This window comes from Lactuca virosa, chromosome 6, assembly GCF_052849685.1.
Source record: "Lactuca virosa cultivar CGN04683 chromosome 6, Lactuca_virosa_CGN04683_v6, whole genome shotgun sequence".
Lineage (NCBI taxonomy): Eukaryota > Viridiplantae > Streptophyta > Magnoliopsida > Asterales > Asteraceae > Lactuca > Lactuca virosa.
In genome coordinates, this window is record NC_136431.1 from 13,066,488 (window position 1) to 13,084,936 (window position 18,449).

The window sequence follows — 18,449 nt, forward strand, 5'->3', positions numbered from 1 at the left end:
ACGGACTTAATAACACGTAAAGTTTAAACATTAGATATCTTTACAAAGTCTTAATGATACAATGGTTTTGTTTATTAACTTCTTTCGTTTTAAAACAAACATAACAACATTTTAATAATAATTTTAACCAGATCTACATTTTTGTTTGTAAAAAGAGGATAAACTCTACATGACTATCTCATATAGCAGTCACTGTAGGTACTCAGATCATGAAAAAAAAATCAAAAGGCCTTGTTAATATACAATAAAACCCTAAACTATAAGGATCTTTGAATAAAAATATATTCTTCAATGAAAATAGCATTAATTGCTTTGAAGAATTGAAAGATGTTGATTTCAAATATACCAATAATGATGGAGGTTTATGAAAAAAAACTATAACTGTGCAACCTAGTATGGAAAATAAGAACTAAATAACGTCATAAGCATATGGGAAAGATTTGATAATATAAATTTTGTTCAGCATAATATACTTCAATGTCAACATAGCATATTCACTGAACAACAATCCCCGTCAGCAAGCAATCAAGGGTGTAAGAAAACATAGACCAAAAAAATCATAACTATTAGGACAATAACTAATGGGTTTTACATGCAATAAGGGAGGAGGGAGTCATTCTCTTCCAACCCACTGAACCCGCTGTCACATCAACTTTTCTCTTTTATTTTTCTTCATCTTTCCCAACCTACAACACACAGAAATTCTATCTTTCTCAACCCACTCAATTAAAAAAAATACTAAACAACTAAGATACAAATCTTAAAACACATTGTACAAGAGAGAGAGAGAGAGAGGATGTTTATGCCTCGGTAGCAGCAAGAATTAGAGCGATCCAAACCCTAATACTGTAATGAAGCCATGACATTAAAAGAGAAAAAGACATAGCGTAGTCATATAGTACCCTCCAATTCTTCAAAATGGTCTCAAAACCCTTATGGATATACGACCATACATAGCAAGCACATCATACAACCTTGATAAAAGCTAACTCAAATTGTAACATTGGGAATCAGATGAGTGAAGTTCTTGTTCATTTCTCTTTCAAAAAATGAGTCTCACCGGTATTTGCGTTACTCTAACTAGGACATTGGATATATACAGAATCTTTCTTTCAAAAAAGTCTTATCATATATATATATATATATATATATATATATATATATATATATATATATATATATATATATATATATATATATATATATATATATATATATGTGATTGACCCAATTCTAGATCATTTTTTGAAATCGTATAATTCAATGTTAAAGAAAAGTAGATATATGCGACCTAAAACTACACGGGTCACAGGTGGATAGATTTACGACTACTACTTCCCCATTTTTGGTGGCTTCCGCATCACATTTTAACCAAGGTTTTAAAAAACGTAAGGCGTGACTTGACGGCAAGGTCAAAGTTAAGCCATGAGGAGCTTTGGCGAGTCATGATGTTTTTCAAGGCGTGACTATTTTATATACATTAAAAAAGATAAATCATATAATTATTGAATCTTATCAAATATATCAAGTTTTTAAAAGTGTTATATTAATATTTAATATAAAAAAGTTAACAAAAACTCAATTATTTTAGGTCCGATCCGACAAAACAAAAAAAAAACAAAAAAAACAAAAAAAACCCGCGCTTTGAAAAAAGCTAGCGTCATAACGCGATAAGGCACGCTTTGACACGTTATTTGGGCGTCATGATTAACAAACCCGCATTTGACGTTTTCGTAACGGCTACACCACGCCTCACGCACGGTTAAATAAAGAATTCGATTGGAATAATCAAATATATCATATATTATCATTTAGTAGCCGGGCTTGTAAATTGCAGCAAAAGCATATAATTGTTAAAACCACGCATTTTAAACACTGATTCTCAGCCAATAAACTGGATGTTTTACAAATTGGTTGTTTTTAAGAGAACTAATTTCTTTATAGAAAATAATCATTTGCTTCTAAAAATTGATAAATCGAATTATATAACGAGGTTTGTATAAATTTGTTTGTACTAGTGTGTGGGAAAATCTTGGGTGAGATGGATCATCTCTGTGATTACCTTCCATGAATCGTTGAGGATGTAGATTTCTCCATTCGATGTACCATAGATGACACCAACAATGATACATCAAGGTCGTTAGTTGCCGAAGATTGTCCGACACGAATTGTGGTGTCCTTGTCGTCTTCCCACATAATACGACTTGACTTCACCTAAAAAGAAGGTTCAGCCACACAAAGAGACGAGGCCTTAGGAGTACACTCTGGTGCCTAAGTCGATACAGATTTGAAAGTGAATGAGTGTAGAGTGAAAGTAAGAATTGTTGTGTCCCTTTATGTATGCGTTTGAATTAAGTATATATATTTGTGGGCAAGGTGATGGAGGTTGTCTACATTTGTCCTCTATATCAAAGTTGTCATCGAGTAACTTACAAACTCGATTACGATGTGATGATTTCTATTGTTACAAATTGGATTACGAAACTACTAATGTTTTTGATTGAATTAAAGTAGTAAAATTTAATGAGAACGTAGTACATAACTGGAAAAGTTCAAAAAATAATAAAACCGATAGTTGGAAAAATTAAAAATAATAAAAAGTATTTTGGATAGCCTTTTAAAAAAAGATTATTTCTAGTTAACAAACAAGAGAATCTAAAACCAGTCGAAAAAAACCTAGTCACCTGTTTTAGTTTTATATTATTGTAAAATTATTTATAAATAAAACATGACAAATTACAAAAAAGTCATCATATTACAATAAAACTTTCGATTTTTATACCGAGTTATTTTTTTTCTCAATTATGTAACTATATTTACAATATTGTTGAAATATCAACGAAATGATCGGTTCTCCATGTTTTCCCAGTAATCATTTTTTGCGGATTGCAATAAAGTCATTAAGTTTACCAAAATTTTGATTTTGATACCGAGTTTCAAATTGCAAGAAAGTCACTATATTATCACAAAATTTCGATTTTGACACCGAGTTTTTTTTCTCAATTATGCTATTACATTTACAATTTTGTCGCAATTTCAACCAATTGACAAATTCTAGAGATGTTAGGGTTGTTTGATAGCTGCTAACTGGGTTAGAAATTCTGACTGAATCCACATCCGACTGAGTTTATGTTGTTTGATTATTATGCTGAATAATGAAAATTACCATATTACCCTTATGTTGTCTCTTGTGCTAGATAAAATAATTATAAAAATACAAAAGTGTCACATAAAATCCAAATTAAACATACATGATTTAAAATCCAAATACAAATTGTCGTACAAAATTCAAAAACAAATTGTCATACAAAATAAAAAAAAATGCATGATAATGTGCATACAAATTTAACGCTAACCATTTGAAAGTAATTGATTAGTAATTCGGTGATGCAAAGTAGTCATATAGTCAACGACTTCTGAACCTCATTCTATGCCTTGTATGTTTTGGCCCTCGTTTCGTCTACCTTGCATGTCAGGAGTAACCATATTAAATCTGTTCAAAGTTCGTAAATAAATCATCTTGTATATTGTATAAAATTATGAACTACAACACAAACAATGACTATGAGCGTGTTCGGCACGGAGCGTTTGGGAGCGTTTGAGAGAATCTAGCTTCTAGCGTTTGACAAAAAGTCCCGTTTTAAACAGAAAGCCTCGTTCGGCACTACAAGTTTCTAGCGCTTAGTTTAAACAAAACGCTTCAAATTCAAATGCTACTTCATGTAGCATTTAACAAAACGCTACAAGCTACAAACTACCTGCTACCCGCTACCAGCTAATTTTGCCGAAAACGCCATATATCTCTTTGTACCGGAGAAGGATAAGGATCCATTTGTTTTAATATTGGAAACATACCTCTAAACAAACAAGTTCCGATGTCATACCAAGATCATACTAGTAAAACATACCTCTAAACAAACAAGTATTTTTAAAAATCTGATATATTATGATAAAACTAATTGCAACAGCTTTGCAAATATTTTGATAAAGTTTCTTAGGCTTTGCATAAAGTTCTTTTGTGCGTGAAACATTACTTGGTAAATGCATGGATGGAAATGGAAATGAAGAAATGACATCGTTTTACCTGAACAGAGGGCTTAGTGGGTCTGGTAACCAAAGTGGCGGACTACAGGTCCCACCACCTGGTTTCAACACCCAATCGCGGTTACCTTCATCATTCAAAATGGAACACAACTCATCACCGGGTTTCTGCCACGACATAAATAGCAATGGCGGCGGCGGTGATGGTGTAGTCTTCATTACAACGCCTGGAAGTGGAAGTGATCTGGTTGTAAAGAAAAAGAGAGGGAGACCTCGAAAATACACCCCTGAGTCCGATGAGTCTCGTATGGAACTGTGTCTAACACCGGCGCCATTGTCTTCTTCTCCTGGCTCCCAAAAAAAGAACAGAGGGAGACCTCCTGGTAGTGGATGGAAACAGAGACTCGCTAATGTTGGTATGTTGTTCAAAATTCAAAATGTGCGACATTGTATCTATACTTATATAGCTTTTCTTTTTAATCACAGGCGAATGGATGAATAATTCAGCAACAGTGGCTTTTACACCTTTCATCATCAATGTATCGATAGGAGAAGTAAGTGATACTGATACAGTGACACCCCTTATATGTATCTTCTAAAGGGCTTATGAAAAAGACATTGATTGAGCTTTGAGAGCTTATTACAGGATGTTGTTGAAAAGATATCGACTTTTTCACAACAAAGAACAAGGGTTGTATGCATCTTGTCAGGCAGTGGAACTGTTTCTTCAATCACATTACGCCCGTTTACATCTTCTGTGACATATATATGAGGTTAAACCTAATCAGATGTCTCTCATAATGTGCACTTATGATTTAACTTTATTATGTAATTCTCATCATATCATATATGTTGTAAAATACGACGGATCCAAATTGACTTAAATAATATTAGCTCAATGCGGAATGGGATCAAAAATTATCAAAGCGTAATAATCACAACGTAATACGAATAAAATAAATAGAATAGAGACACAGGAATTTACGTGAAAACCCAAATCGGGAAAAAACCACGGGCGGAGGAAGCCGAGAAACAATTCACTATAATTTGCAGTGTTTACAGGGATGATGAAAAAAAATTACAAATAGAGTGGGAGAGCTAAAATATACGGTGATATATCAGAATATATATATATATATATATATATATATATATATATATATATATATATATATATATATATATATATATATATATATATATATATATATATATATATATATATTTGATTTGGTTCGTGGGGGTTTTTTTTTCAAGCCTTCTGGCTTAGGCTATTTATAGCTAAAAGAGAACATATGAAAAGGAAAGAAAAAGCCGTCCATAATTGTAGGCGAAGAAGAAGTTAGGCGCCCCACATGTAACTCACCGTCCATTCTCATTTTCAATTTCACACTTATATTACTATTCATAGTCAAACTATGAATAGTAAATGATAAGTTACAGAAATAACCCCTGAACTATTTGTCACTTGCTAATTTTGGAGGCAACTTATCCACAATCTCCACCTTGACGTCAAAATTAAGCAAGTCATGCTTTACGATTAGTCAAAACATATAGCTCATCAAACTCTAAAACTTCCTATAAGAACCTGCAAATTTTATATAGAGAAAAATTGTTTCCGAAAAATAAATAATACTTCCTCCACCTACGAGCCTTCAGGCTCAACTGCGATCAGAAACACCCGCCATGTCCAAACATAATTTGAACTTGGCTATAGGAAGACTTTTAGTGAACATATCAGCGGGATTATAATCTGTATGAATCTTGTCCACAACACAATCACCTTTTTCAATGATATCCCGCACAAAATGATAACGAATATCAATATGCTTTGTTCGGTCATGAAACATTTGATCTTTACTCAAGAAGATAGCACTCTGGTTGTCACAGAAAACTGTGGTCACCTTTATTCTATCATCGAGTTCTCCAAATAACCCCTTCAACCAGATATCTTCCTTAACTGCTTCTGTAATCGCCATGTACTCTGCCTCGGTAGAAGACAGGGCAACTGTAGACTGTAACTGGGCTTTCCAACTAATAGCACAACCATTTAGAGTAAACACATACCCTGTAATTGATCTTCGTTTATCCAAATCTTTGCCATAATCTGAATCAACATATCCGAACACCCCAGTGTTAGATTTACCAAAACGTAAACACATAGAAGACGTACCACGTAAATAACGAAAAATCCACTGTACTGCTTTCCAGTGTTCTTTCCCCGGGTTCGCCATGTATCTACTAACCATGCTAACAACATAAGCCAAATCAGGGCGCGTGCAGATCATAGCATACATCAAAGATCCAACAACACTAGAGTATGGAACACGTGCCATGTAAGCCATATCAGTCTCATTAGTAGGACTCAAAGCGGATGATAGCTTGAAATGAGTTGCAAAAGGTGTGTTGACAGACTTTGCTTCGTGCATACTGAAGCGTCTTAGGACTTTCTCAATATAACTTTTCTGAGAAAGATGCAAGATCCTAGACTTCCTGTCACGAATAATTTCCATACCTAAAATCTTTTTGGCAGCTCCTAAGTCCTTCATTTCAAATTCAGCTTTCAATTGGTCTTTTAACTTCTGAATCTCCTTCATATCTTTTGCTGCAATCAACATGTCATCCACGTACAAGAGTAAGTAGATCTTTGAACCATTGTCACCTTTCTTAAAATAAACGCAGCTATCATAGGTGCACCTGCTGAATTTGTGACTGGTCATGAAAGAATCGAACCTCTTGTACCATTGTCTAGGAGACTGCTTGAGGCCATAAAGAGATTTGTTCAACTTGCATACGTAGTTCTCCTTTCCAGGAACTACAAAACCTTCAGGTTGTTGCATAAAAATCTCTTCCTCAAGCTCACCATTTAGGAAAGCTGTAGTGACATCAAGTTGTTCTAACTCAAAATCGTTAGAAGCAACCAACCCCAACAACACACGAATGGAAGTATGTTTGACAACTGGGGAATAAATGTCAGTGTAATCAATACCAGGAATCTGACTGTAGCCTTTAGCTACTAACCGAGCTTTGTATCTTGGTTTATCATTTGGGTTGACAGGTTCCTTGAGCTTGTAGACCCACTTGCATTTAACTGGTCTCTTCCCTTTCGGAATAGGAACTAAATTCCAAGTACTGTTTCGCTGCAAGGATTCCATCTCATTTTGCATAGCGAGCATCCAATCATTTGAGTCTTCAGATTTGATAGCCTCGTCATAATTTGCAGGCTCCATTGCAGACTCAATATTATCAACAACAATAAAAGCATAGGCAACCAAATCAGATTCATCATACCTCTTCGGAGGAATAATCTGTCTTCTCGGTCTATCTCTTGCAATGCTTGGAGTAGTAGCTTGTGGTTGTGAAGGTGTTGAATCTTCACCAACAACATGCTCATCCGACGAAGAAGAATCTTGATGCTGATTTGTACTCTGATTAGTGGTAGGTGAAGTAGGAAGCTCCACCTCCATTTGAGCATTCTCTTTATTTGCTTCGGATGATACATCTGATGCATCTGTTCTTTTAGAAGAGTCAGCAACTGGTTGAAATATAGCAGACTCATCAAAAGTAACATCTCTTGAGATGATAATTTTCTTCAAATCAAAGCTCCATAACTTGTAACCCTTTACACCTTGATTGTACCCAAGAAAAACGCATTTGATTGCTCTTGGTTCTAGCTTCCCATTGTCAACCCGTGCATATGCTGGACATCCGAATGGTTTTAAATCTGAATAATTTGCAGGTTTACCGGACCATAATTCAAACGGAGTTTTCTTCTCGATTGCTCGTGACGGTGATCGGTTGATAACATAGCAAGCAGTTGAAGCAGCCTCCGCCCAAAAAGACTTTGGCAATTTGGAATTAGAAAGCATACACCGGACCTTCTCCATAATGGTGCGATTCATCCTTTCAGCTACACCATTTTGTTGAGGTGAATGGACTACTGTGCGATGTCGAGTAATGCCTTCCTTTTGACAATAGACATTAAACTCTTCTGAGCAAAACTCAAGTCCATTATCCGTACGAAGATACTTTACCACCAGACCTGATTGCTTTTCAACCTGAACTTTCCAATTTCTGAAGGTAGAGAAAACGTCTCCTTTATTTTTTAAGAAGAAAGACCACACCTTCCTGGAGAAATCATCAATAATAGTGAGCATATAAATAGCTCCACCTTTTGAAGCAACTCGAGCTGGTCCCCACAAATCCGAGTGAACATAATCAAGTGGTCCTTTCGTTGTATGGATACCACTTGCAATCCTCACTCGTTTTGCCTTGCCATATACACAGTCTTCACAGAAATCCAAATCAACAATCTTTTGTTGACCAAGTAAACCTCTTCGACTCAATTCTGACATGCCTTGAAAACTCATATGGCCGAGTCGAAGGTGCCAAAGACGGGACTGATCTGGATCAGAAAAAAACTTTGACACAACAGCAGCATCACTCGAAATTGTTTGCCCGTCAAGAAAGTAAAGATCTGAGGTTTTTCGTTCGGCTCTCAGTTTGTCGGAACCGTCTTTGAATACCCTGAGAACTCCACCTTTACCAGCAAACTCGTATCCCTTTTTGTCAAAGGAACTGAGAGATAACAAGTTTCTTTTGAGGTCAGGAACATATCTAACATCCCCCATGGTTCGAATAACTCCGTCAAACATACGGATCCTGACTGAACCATGTCCAAGAACTGGACATGTAGTATTGTTACCCATCAACACATAGCCCTGGTTAACCTTTTCAAATGTGTAAAACCAACTTTTGTTGTGACACATATGAAAAGTACAACCAGAGTCGAGTATCCAATCACCAATGGAATCCAGTTTATCTGAATAAACTGTCAAAAGTTCTCCAATACCTTCGACCTCAGCTAGATCAGCTTCACCCGAAGTGCTAGCTTGTTTACCATTTGCTGCCGTCTTCTCTTTTTCTTTGTTCTTCAACTTGAAGCATTCTTCAAGCACATGTCCCTTCTTGTGACAATAGTTGCAAAACTTTCGTTTGCCTTTTGACTTGGATCTGGTTCTGTTGGAAGATTGAGAAGTTCTACTTCTCTCTGTTGTTCTTCCTTTGGCATTCAAACCTTCGGCTTTAGCATCACTTGAACCACCACCAGTAATATGCTTCATCTTCTCTTTGGAATCCAAAGTTGTATAGACTTCATCTAAAACTAGAGTGTCACGGCTATAGATAATAGTATCACGAAAATGGCTATAGGATTCTGGCAACGACGATCGTAAGAATAGAGCCAAGTCTTCATCTTCATACTGAACATCCATATTCTCTAAGTTATTTACTAACTCTTTAAATGTGGATATATGTTCAGCTAAAGAGCCTCCTTCAATCATCTTGAGATTGAACAACCGTTGCTTCAAGTGCAACTTGTTTGGTAAGCTCTTGGTCATCAACAGTTGTTCCAACTTTAGCCATAAAGAAGCCGCTGACGTTTCTTTTAGAACATCTTGCAAAACATCGTTTGACAAGTGCAAACGAATTTGGGATAAAGTCTTCAGATCTTTCATCTCCTTTTCTTCTTCGGTCCATGTATCGGGCACCTTATTGAAACCCAAGAGCGCCTTGTGTAAATCCATCTGAATGAGAATGTCTCTCATCTTTACTTGCCACAACGGAAATCGAGTGTTACGATCCAGTAGTGGAATATCGTATTTTACCGAAGACATGATTAATTACTTGATAAAATGATCCCAACGAGCTAATATCACAACCCGGATTCTCTGATACCAATTGTTGTAAAATACGACGGATTCAAATTGACTTAAATAATATTAGCTCAATGCGGAATGGGATCAAAAATTATCAAAGCGTAATAATCACAACGTAATACGAATAAAATAAATAGAATAGAGACACAGGAATTTACGTGGAAACCCAAATCGGGAAAAAACCACGGGCGGAGGAAGCCGAGAAACAATTCACTATAATTTACAGTGTTTACAGGGATTATGAAAAAAAATTACAAATAGAGTGGGAGAGCTAAAATATACGGTGGTGTATCAGAATATATATATATATATATATATATATATATATATATATATATATATATATATATATATATATATATATGTGTGTGTGTGTAATAAAGCATTACACACATATATATGTGTAAATATATATATATATATATATATATATATATATATATATATATATTTGATTTGGTTCGTGGGGTTTTTTTTTTCAAGCCTTCTGGCTTAGGCTATTTATAGCCAAAAGAGAACATATGAAAAGGAAAGAAAAAGCCGTCCATAATTATAGGCGAAGAAGAAGTTAGGCGCCCCACATGTAACTCACCGTCCATTCTCATTTTCAATTTCACACTTATATTACTATTCATAGTCAAACTATGAATAGTAAATGATAAGTTACAGAAATAACCCCTGAACTATTTGTCACTTGCTAATTTTGGAGGCAACTTATCCACAATATATATATAATATATATAGGGACGTTTTTAGATATTAAGCTTATCGGGTTCATATCTACCTTCTGAAAATGGTGACCCTGAGAATCGAACTGGTGGGCTCAGTATCTCAGTTTGTACATGTGATGGTAATGTCATTGGAGGTGCAGTTGGTGGCAGGCTTGTCGCATACACTTTGGTACAGGTGTGATTTTATTTATTATTATTTTAAATTAAAAAACAATGTAATGTAATGAAATGATGTGATTTTGTTGTTTGTAATTGTAGGTAGTGGTATATAGTTTTGTGTATGGTGTTAATAATATCAATGTGAAGGTGAAGGCCAAAACAGAGTCAACATTAATAGATGATAGTCAACACTTTGTTGAAAAACCAGTGGCTATTCCATGGCAACTAGATACACAAGCTGGTGTGAGAAACTCAAGAAATGAGATTGACCTTATGGATGGATGATGATCATGATGATAGTATATTATCAAGACAACAATGGTTGGTGTTGGTGTATAGTTATGTTGTAAATGAATGCTAACGATGGAGAAGAGAAAAAAAAAATCTTCAAGACTTAGAGATTATGATGAACTCATGCATGAGTCATGTTAAGGTTGTTAGATTGGTTGTGGTAACATGGAAATCCACCATTTTTATGGTTGTTAAGTATAGCGTTAGGAGCATTATTTTAACTTGGTCATAGTAATGTCTTGAAATGTGACATTGTCATTGTGTATTTGTATTGTTTGTGGTTAATTTTACAGAAAATTCACTTGTGTGAATGTGTTCTCGTGTACATACATGTGTGTATTGTGAAACTTTGCTAAAAAAATATAGCCACTTCTCTTAAGCTTTCAACTAAAAATTAAGAAATGCTAAAACGATGTTGTTTTGAAATGTCAAAGTTAATAAATAGACTCCATGAGTTCAAACTCCATTACACATTAATCTCTCATGGAAACAAAAGCCTTTTGTGATTCTATGATGAAGCATCCAAGACACCCACGAGTTTCTGCACATCTCGCTGCAAAAAAGATTGTCAAGTTCACAGATTTAAGCCTCATAAAAGTTATCCAACAATAAAAGCAATCTGCAAAAAGCTGTCAATTCAATTTGTTGAATAAAATTAAGTTTTTACCTCGATTGTGAGGGGTGAAGTTGTGGGGTAGTAACGTTCGACAGGTTGTCCATTCTTATCAACCAGGAATTTTGCAAAGTTCCATTGAATGTCATCCCCAAAGATCCCCCATTTTCCAGACTTCAAGAACTTGTATACTGGTGCAGCATTATCACCATTCACTTCAATCTACACCATATTAGATGAATCATGAATGGAAGTGGATTTTATAATAATTTAAAATTGAAATTGGATTTTACTTTGTCAAAAATGGGAAACTCTGATTTGTATCGAGTGCAAACAAACTCTAGAATTTGTTCGTTACTCCCAGGCTCCTCTTCCCCAAATTGATTGCATGGAAACGCTAAGATCTCCAAACCTATCAAGTTTTTGCGATTTTTTGAGATTATAAACACGAATCAAACAAGTTATACACTTGAAAAAAGAACCTTCATCTTTGTATTTTGCATAGAGTTGATTTAATTCATCATAGTTGGAATTCGTCAATCCACTGTCAAAAAGAATCTTTTATAAGTAGAAGTGAAATGATCAATTGACCATACATAAGTAGCTAAATAATCGAACCATTTGGAGGCAACGTTGATTACAAGTAGAACTTTTCCTTTGTAGATGCCAAGATCCACGTTATTTCCATTAGCATCCTGCATACAATGAACTGAAGTTAAAAGCTTTCAAATCCAAATATGATTGTGTTATATGACCATATCAAATTTGAGCTTTGACTTTAAAAGTCAAATCTGGAGCGTCAAATTGCATAGGGTTATATCCCAAATTACAAAATCAAGCTGAAACACACATCGAAAATCAGCTCTTTGTCAATGGGTGTCGATCTTTAAACATCAAAATGTTGAGAAATCAATGTGTTAACTTGTATGATAATAAAAGTAATGAAAGTAAATAAATAAATTAGCCCTAATAAACATAAGCTTGTTCTTCATGGTGAAAGCTAGGTTTCTTTACCTTGATTGTGAAATCATGGATTGATTTATGTTTGTTTGCCATGTCTGGTTGACTGATCGGAGGATAATGGCTACACGAGGAAAGAAGGGAGAAGAAGAGAGCTTGACCTTTTTGTTTGATAGCCAGTCTGCACTTTAAGATTCGCACCTCTTCAAATAAATTTAGGTTTACATTAGACGTAATAATTAATAAAATTTTTAAACTCAGATATATAAAATGTTGTCTATATAGATATAATAATAAGAGTCAAATAAATTTAATTTCACAGTAGAATAAACTCATTACATTGCAAAAAAATCTTAAACTCATTATATAAAATGTTATCTAATATGAATATAACATTTGCAGCCTTATAAATAATTAAAAATACATTAATGAACAAATAAAAAACATAATAGTTTAGTTTCATCTTTCTCCTCTTTAAATGAGGTTATACCTTCACATTGGGTTTAGGTTTTATAGGACACATATTCATATTTCTTACCCTTTCAATTAACGCTGCGTTTCAGACATCATAGCTAGCTGAAAAGCTAGTTTATTTTTCGACATTTTTTAATTGTCGTGTTTGGTAAGCTAAAAAGCTAGCTTCTAAAAAGCTACTTGAAGTAGTTTTTCAGGAGCTTTTTTACAAACTTCTCAAATATACCCTTAATTAATCATAGAAAAACTATTTTAGAAAATGTACTTTTATGTAATTTTATATCTTTCAGCTAGGTTTTACTTAACATTTTTTTATCGGCTAGCTTATTAGCTAGCATGTAGCTTTTTAACCATTAGTTAGTTTTTCAGTTATCAATTAATTTTTCAGTTATCAACTAATTTTTTAGCTACTAGTTAGATTTTCAGATAGTGCGTCAAACGCAACCTAAATTGTTGATTCTAATGGAGAATGCATCTTGAAACATTTCGAATTTTCAAAAGGGTTTTTTTATTCTTCAAAAAAAGAGGTTGAGTTTTTGTACATATGGTTTTTTTTATGTAATTAACCCGAAAATTAGATATTTAGAATGCCATACATATTATAATTAAAGTAGCCATTTTGTTAGAAATGTTTTCTTATAACTTTTTTTTTTTAATTTATAAACATGCAGGGATAAAATCATTACAATACAAAAATCTGTAACATATAAACAAATCAACTAATGAATATTACATTTGTAACCTGATGAATCATTAAAAAATACATCAATAAACAAACACAAAACAAAATTAATATAGTCAAAAATTCAGTTTTCTCCTCTTTGAATGATATTTAACCTTCACCTTGGGTTTAGGTTTTATAGGAAACTTATTCCAAATTCAAACCTTTAACCCTTTCGATTAGGTTATTGATTGTAATAGAGAATGCATCTTGAAACAATTCAAATTTTGCATTTGGGTCTCCATATACTAATCTTGGCATCAATTCATAGACTATATATCTTCTCATATCATCCCTCTCCTTCAATGTCACTTTCATCAATCTTTCCACTACATTCACCTTCATCTTCCTTACCTCTTCTTGATCCACAAATACTGAATACTTCTCATGATCCTCGGGCAAATGCCATGGATACTGATAGTATGCCGTAAACGGGTCGAAAACTACTGGAATACACCCGGACACCAATGAGTCAAACACTGATTTCCTAGTCGGGCTATCTCCCGGAGGCTGAAGACAAAATTCAGACTCTGTGAATAACCCTATCAGTGATTTGGGCTCGTCACAGAGCCCTGACTTACAATCGAAGAACTTACAGTGTTTTTCGGTTGTTGATGTACATTGGTCTATCAGTATAGACCTAATGTTGTCTAGGGCGCCGGGACGGGCGGCGCCAGCGAAGCTGACAAGGCTTCGCCGGTTTGATGAGATGATGGTACGTTGCCATGAACGGATGTCAGCATCGGACTGTGGGTGGAAGTGAGTTGGGTGAGGGATTCCGATGTCATTAATCTCCCATGGTTGTCGTTCGATCATGAGCTTTATTGGGTTTTGCATTTCTTCAAGCTCGAGAAATCTTGTCCCCCATTTAGTATGCTCCTTCCTCCTGAAATCCCATGAAATTTTTCCCAAAACAAAGAAATGATCTTTGCCTAGGTTCTTATCCCATGGCTTTTGCATTTCGAGCCAATTTAAGAGTTCCAAAGACAAAGAATCCTTAATTTCGCTAGAAACATTCTTGAAATGCCATCTCAAGATGTCTAATCCACCATAATATGGAACATAGAAGAGTTTCGCTTGGTTTTCATCGTAAACACGGCATGGATGGTTTAGAACTCGGGAATGGAATATCAATTCCAACGAGTACTGATGAGTCCGGAACCAACGATTCCCGAGCTGTGGTATGGGCTCGCCCAATGCGTTGTTGCTAAAATACTTACACATGTCTACCCAAGGAACCATGTTGTGACACTGATCCACCAACTCCTTGTTGAACTTCGGTGGCAACTCATAGACATAGATTCCTCGTCCTTCACACTGGTTCTGATTCTGATTTGTATTCGTGATCCATGACCTCTGGACTCGTAACTGCTCTTCCACTTCTTTCCTTGCTTTCTTGATCTCCTCAATCCAATCGTTCTGAGGATTAGGGTTTTCAAGATTGACGTTAGAAACTTCCTTGGAATTGCCTTTAAGGTCTGGCATCACCTCAGCCACATCACTCCCGACTTCTTTCTCCTGTATAGCAGGTGGGTTGTCAACCGCAGCTTCGGGAACTTCTTTGGAGTCGTCTTTGAGGTCACTCGTTACCTCAACCCCATCATTCGTGGCTCTTTTTTCAAGTAAAGGACTCGGGTTTTGAACAACGTCACTGGAAACTTCTTTGGAATCACCTTGGAGGTTTCGGTTAACAGAATTGTCATCCAAGACAGGAAGCGAGAAACTCTTTTCTTTTTCTACTTTTTCTTCAAGAACAGGAATCTCTTTATCAAGAAATTCTTGAGAAGTGGAATTCGTGAATGGAAGATGGAATTCCGCGTTCGGTTGTGTGGTGGCTGAGAGACAGTAGAGGTTGCTCAGCTTACGAGAAGAGACACACACATGAACGATCCTGCCTGAAATATACGTGGTGGAGGAAGACCACACCAACATCAGGATCATGAAAAAGAGAGCTGCGGGAAGAGGATACACGAACATTGTCACACACGATCGGAAACAGCCTCTTCTGTATTCAACCTTTTTCGGTACTTTTGATCTCCGCTTAGACAACAAAGTCGCCATTTTTGATAAGCTAGCAAGAATGGCACTGATTTGGATTTGGAGTTCTTCCCGAGCTTTTCTAGTAGGAGAAATGTTGCTTGCTTGGCTTCACAGAAGCATATCATTGTCAAACAACATGAGTGCACGTAGAGCTTCAATGCATGATTAGTTTGTTTAAAATACTTGGAGGCACGATCTGATTTGTACATTAATTAATTAAGGCAAAAAAAACGTCAAACTAATCCCAATCATTTATTGTATTGGGTCGTTACATACATCTAACAAATACAAAAAATCACGTTTGTTATAATATAATTAGCATCAACAGCCCGACTCAAGGATCAATCTGAGTTTGATGTCCGTATCGACCAAGAATTGACACGTTAGCATTCTAAGGTCAATAGGTCATCTTACATTCATTGAACTCTTAAAAAAAATTAAATGATTTGAAAAATCAAAATTCCACTCTTTATACAACTTTATCTATAAGTTTAAAGTTTGAATGAATTTGATGAACTGACACATTAGCATTCTAGTTCTCATCATTTGACATCTATTTATTAGGCAATTATAATACACAATAGTTTTAAACATACAGTACAACACAATAATCTAAATAATTCGAGACCTATAAAACACAATAACTTAAATAATATAATACATTTAAGTGAAAAAAAAATCTAATTATTATTTATCTAAACTTAATTTTTGGTTACTTAAATTTATGGATTATCTAATGAAAAATTGAACCCACCGTGTAATACAACTAGTAATCGTAAGACTGTTCCATTCAACACACTCCATGTTACCACTAACAATGAGATTAACCTCACTCCATCTTTCCCGCTCCTCATTAAAATCCTATAAACTTTGCATTGTGGAGAATGGAGATCTTAAGTAATTTCTACCATTCGTGTTGCACAATTCATTTAACATACACAAATCAATGAATATAAAAAATCCCGTCGTTAACATATGTGGATTCACGGAGTAGTTTAGATTTATCGTTTTAAAAAATAATAATAATAAAATGAAATGTATCGGTATATGAGCATTTAATAATATATGATACCATAGGTAATTTCTAAAATTTGTTTTGCACGATTCATGTGACGCACATCGATGAACTTGAAATGTATCGGTATTTGGACATTTGATAATAATTGATATGTATTTGATATCAATGTATTATTATAATATTGTTGAGAATGTATTAGAGGATATTCTTGATCATGACAAATCTTCATAATCTCTTTATATTACTTTCTTTCCTATGTTGTATTCTAAAAGTCTTCTTTGTATATCTAATGTATAAAAAAATCGCAAATCACCCATGAGGGATGAAGGAATAATATTCCTTACATGGCATCGGGAGACCATTAGGGTCCACATACAATATTATGGTACTATCTATCTCAATACCTTATGGTATCGGGAGACCATTAGGTAGGCGAGTTTTGACGACTAAAAGATCAGTCATTGATATGTAGCTTAAACTTTTGCAATAAGTTAAATTAATCACCATATATTAGCCATGGTCGGCCATGGGCATATGTAGGGGTCTTTAGTATTTTTTGAATCGAGATCAAACTTGTTTTATACAATCGTGCACTCTGCACTCCTAACTTGTCTAAGATCAAGATTTGAAATTCATTGTAATATGTAAAATCAGTTATACCCAAAAGGATAAATTGTGATGACATTATCAGAATAAATAAAAGTAGCTTTGGTAATAGGTAGAGAGATCTCGAGAAGTTGATTTCATATCCAACAAGTTTGAGAGACAACATTAGCAAACCCAGATTACTCGACTTCGGTGTCAAAGCAAGGAATGGCAACCAGTCGTTTTGTCTCTAAGAAAAAACACAGTATATGGATGTTGATTGACATGTAGTGAGTGTGCCTCTTTCTCTAACCCCCTCTTCAATGGTGGAGAGGTTATGCTTGTATGGTCATGCCACAAAGAGTGTGTATACCATTCAACCTTACTTAAGAAATATGTAGGGAATCAAATATTTAATTTTATTATGATTATTTATTCTAAGAGTTCCTTTTGATAAAATTTATCTTTAGAACTTTTTCTACTAATTGGATAAATTCATTAGATTTCTATTATTTCCTAATTTATATGATTTCTATCCAAATTAGAAGTCATGTTAGGGTTTTAGTTTGATTATAAAAGGGCTAGTTGACTTTGAGTTTTAACATTTGATTTTGATTAATAAAGGCTTAGCGGCACAGCTTGTTGCCCGTTTGCCATCTCACTCATTGTACGATGACAATTAAAATATTGATAGAATGAAATTGATTAATAAAGAGTGATATTCAAAACCATATTTTATGTTCTTTGTGTTCGTGTGGTTGTAATCGAGCATTCAGTTCGATTGTCTAGGATGGTATAGAGAAATATGAATGGCTGAAAAACCAAATTCCTCTTAGGCGTGGCAGACCTCATGATACACACAATGGACAAGTTTGTTGGCATGGTGCTATGAATGATGCAACCAATCTATGTGATTAGAGATTGAACGCCTACAACAACAGATCAAAGAACTCGACTTGTTGCATCAAGACTCGTTGGGAGAAAAGACTTAATCGGAACTATGTGTCTGGGAAACGACTACTAGGAGGTCAATCAATTTTCTAGACCAAGAAGAGATCGTCGGGATGATCCATTGAGGAACATTGATTTAAAGGTCGAG

At 34.9% G+C, this 18,449-nt stretch overlaps 3 protein-coding genes across 3 annotated transcripts; 1 reads left to right on the forward strand and 2 right to left on the reverse strand.

Moving 5' to 3' along the window:
- The first annotated feature begins 4,183 nt into the window (after nt 1–4,183).
- On the forward strand, nt 4,184–10,933 carry LOC145121336 (AT-hook motif nuclear-localized protein 5-like). The gene is made up of 5 exons (XM_079057099.1): nt 4,184–4,457; nt 4,528–4,595; nt 4,688–4,798; nt 10,515–10,664; nt 10,748–10,933. Exons 1-5 carry the CDS (start codon nt 4,184–4,186, stop codon nt 10,931–10,933), a joined length of 789 nt encoding a protein of 262 aa, XP_078913225.1.
- Nucleotides 10,934–11,287: 354 nt separating this feature from the next.
- Nucleotides 11,288–12,731, reverse strand: GPX8 (glutathione peroxidase 8). The gene is made up of 6 exons (XM_079055239.1): nt 12,567–12,731; nt 12,171–12,247; nt 12,035–12,096; nt 11,846–11,964; nt 11,607–11,774; nt 11,288–11,492 (listed from the first exon to the last, which is right to left on the reverse strand). Exons 1-6 carry the CDS (start codon nt 12,606–12,608, stop codon nt 11,448–11,450), a joined length of 513 nt encoding a protein of 170 aa, XP_078911365.1. The 5' UTR covers nt 12,609–12,731; the 3' UTR covers nt 11,288–11,447.
- A 937-nt stretch (nt 12,732–13,668) lies between these two features.
- RHS8 (root hair specific 8) lies at nt 13,669–15,839 on the reverse strand. The gene has a single exon (XM_079055237.1). The coding sequence runs from the start codon at nt 15,766–15,768 to the stop codon at nt 13,855–13,857; it is 1,914 nt and encodes a 637-aa protein (XP_078911363.1). The 5' UTR covers nt 15,769–15,839; the 3' UTR covers nt 13,669–13,854.
- Between the last annotated feature and the right edge of the window lie 2,610 nt (nt 15,840–18,449).

Bases quoted from the DNA above. Each gene is read 5' to 3' on its own strand.
- LOC145121336 (XM_079057099.1), top strand. From the start codon at position 4,184: ATGGAACACAACTCATCACCGGGTTTCTGCCACGACATAAATAGCAAT. The intron at 4,458-4,527 runs GTATGTTGTTCA...TTTTAATCACAG, and splicing joins ACAGAGACTCGCTAATGTTG to GCGAATGGATGAATAATTCA. The intron at 4,799-10,514 runs GTGACATATATA...GGACGTTTTTAG, and splicing joins TACGCCCGTTTACATCTTCT to ATATTAAGCTTATCGGGTTC.
- GPX8 (XM_079055239.1), bottom strand. From the start codon at position 12,608: ATGGCAAACAAACATAAATCAATCCATGATTTCACAATCAAG. The intron at 12,248-12,566 runs GTAAAGAAACCT...CATTGTATGCAG, and splicing joins TCCATGATTTCACAATCAAG to GATGCTAATGGAAATAACGT. The intron at 11,493-11,606 runs GTAAAAACTTAA...TCTTTTTTGCAG, and splicing joins CTTCACCCCTCACAATCGAG to CGAGATGTGCAGAAACTCGT.
- RHS8 (XM_079055237.1), bottom strand. From the start codon at position 15,768: ATGGCGACTTTGTTGTCTAAGCGGAGATCAAAAGTACCGAAAAAGGTT.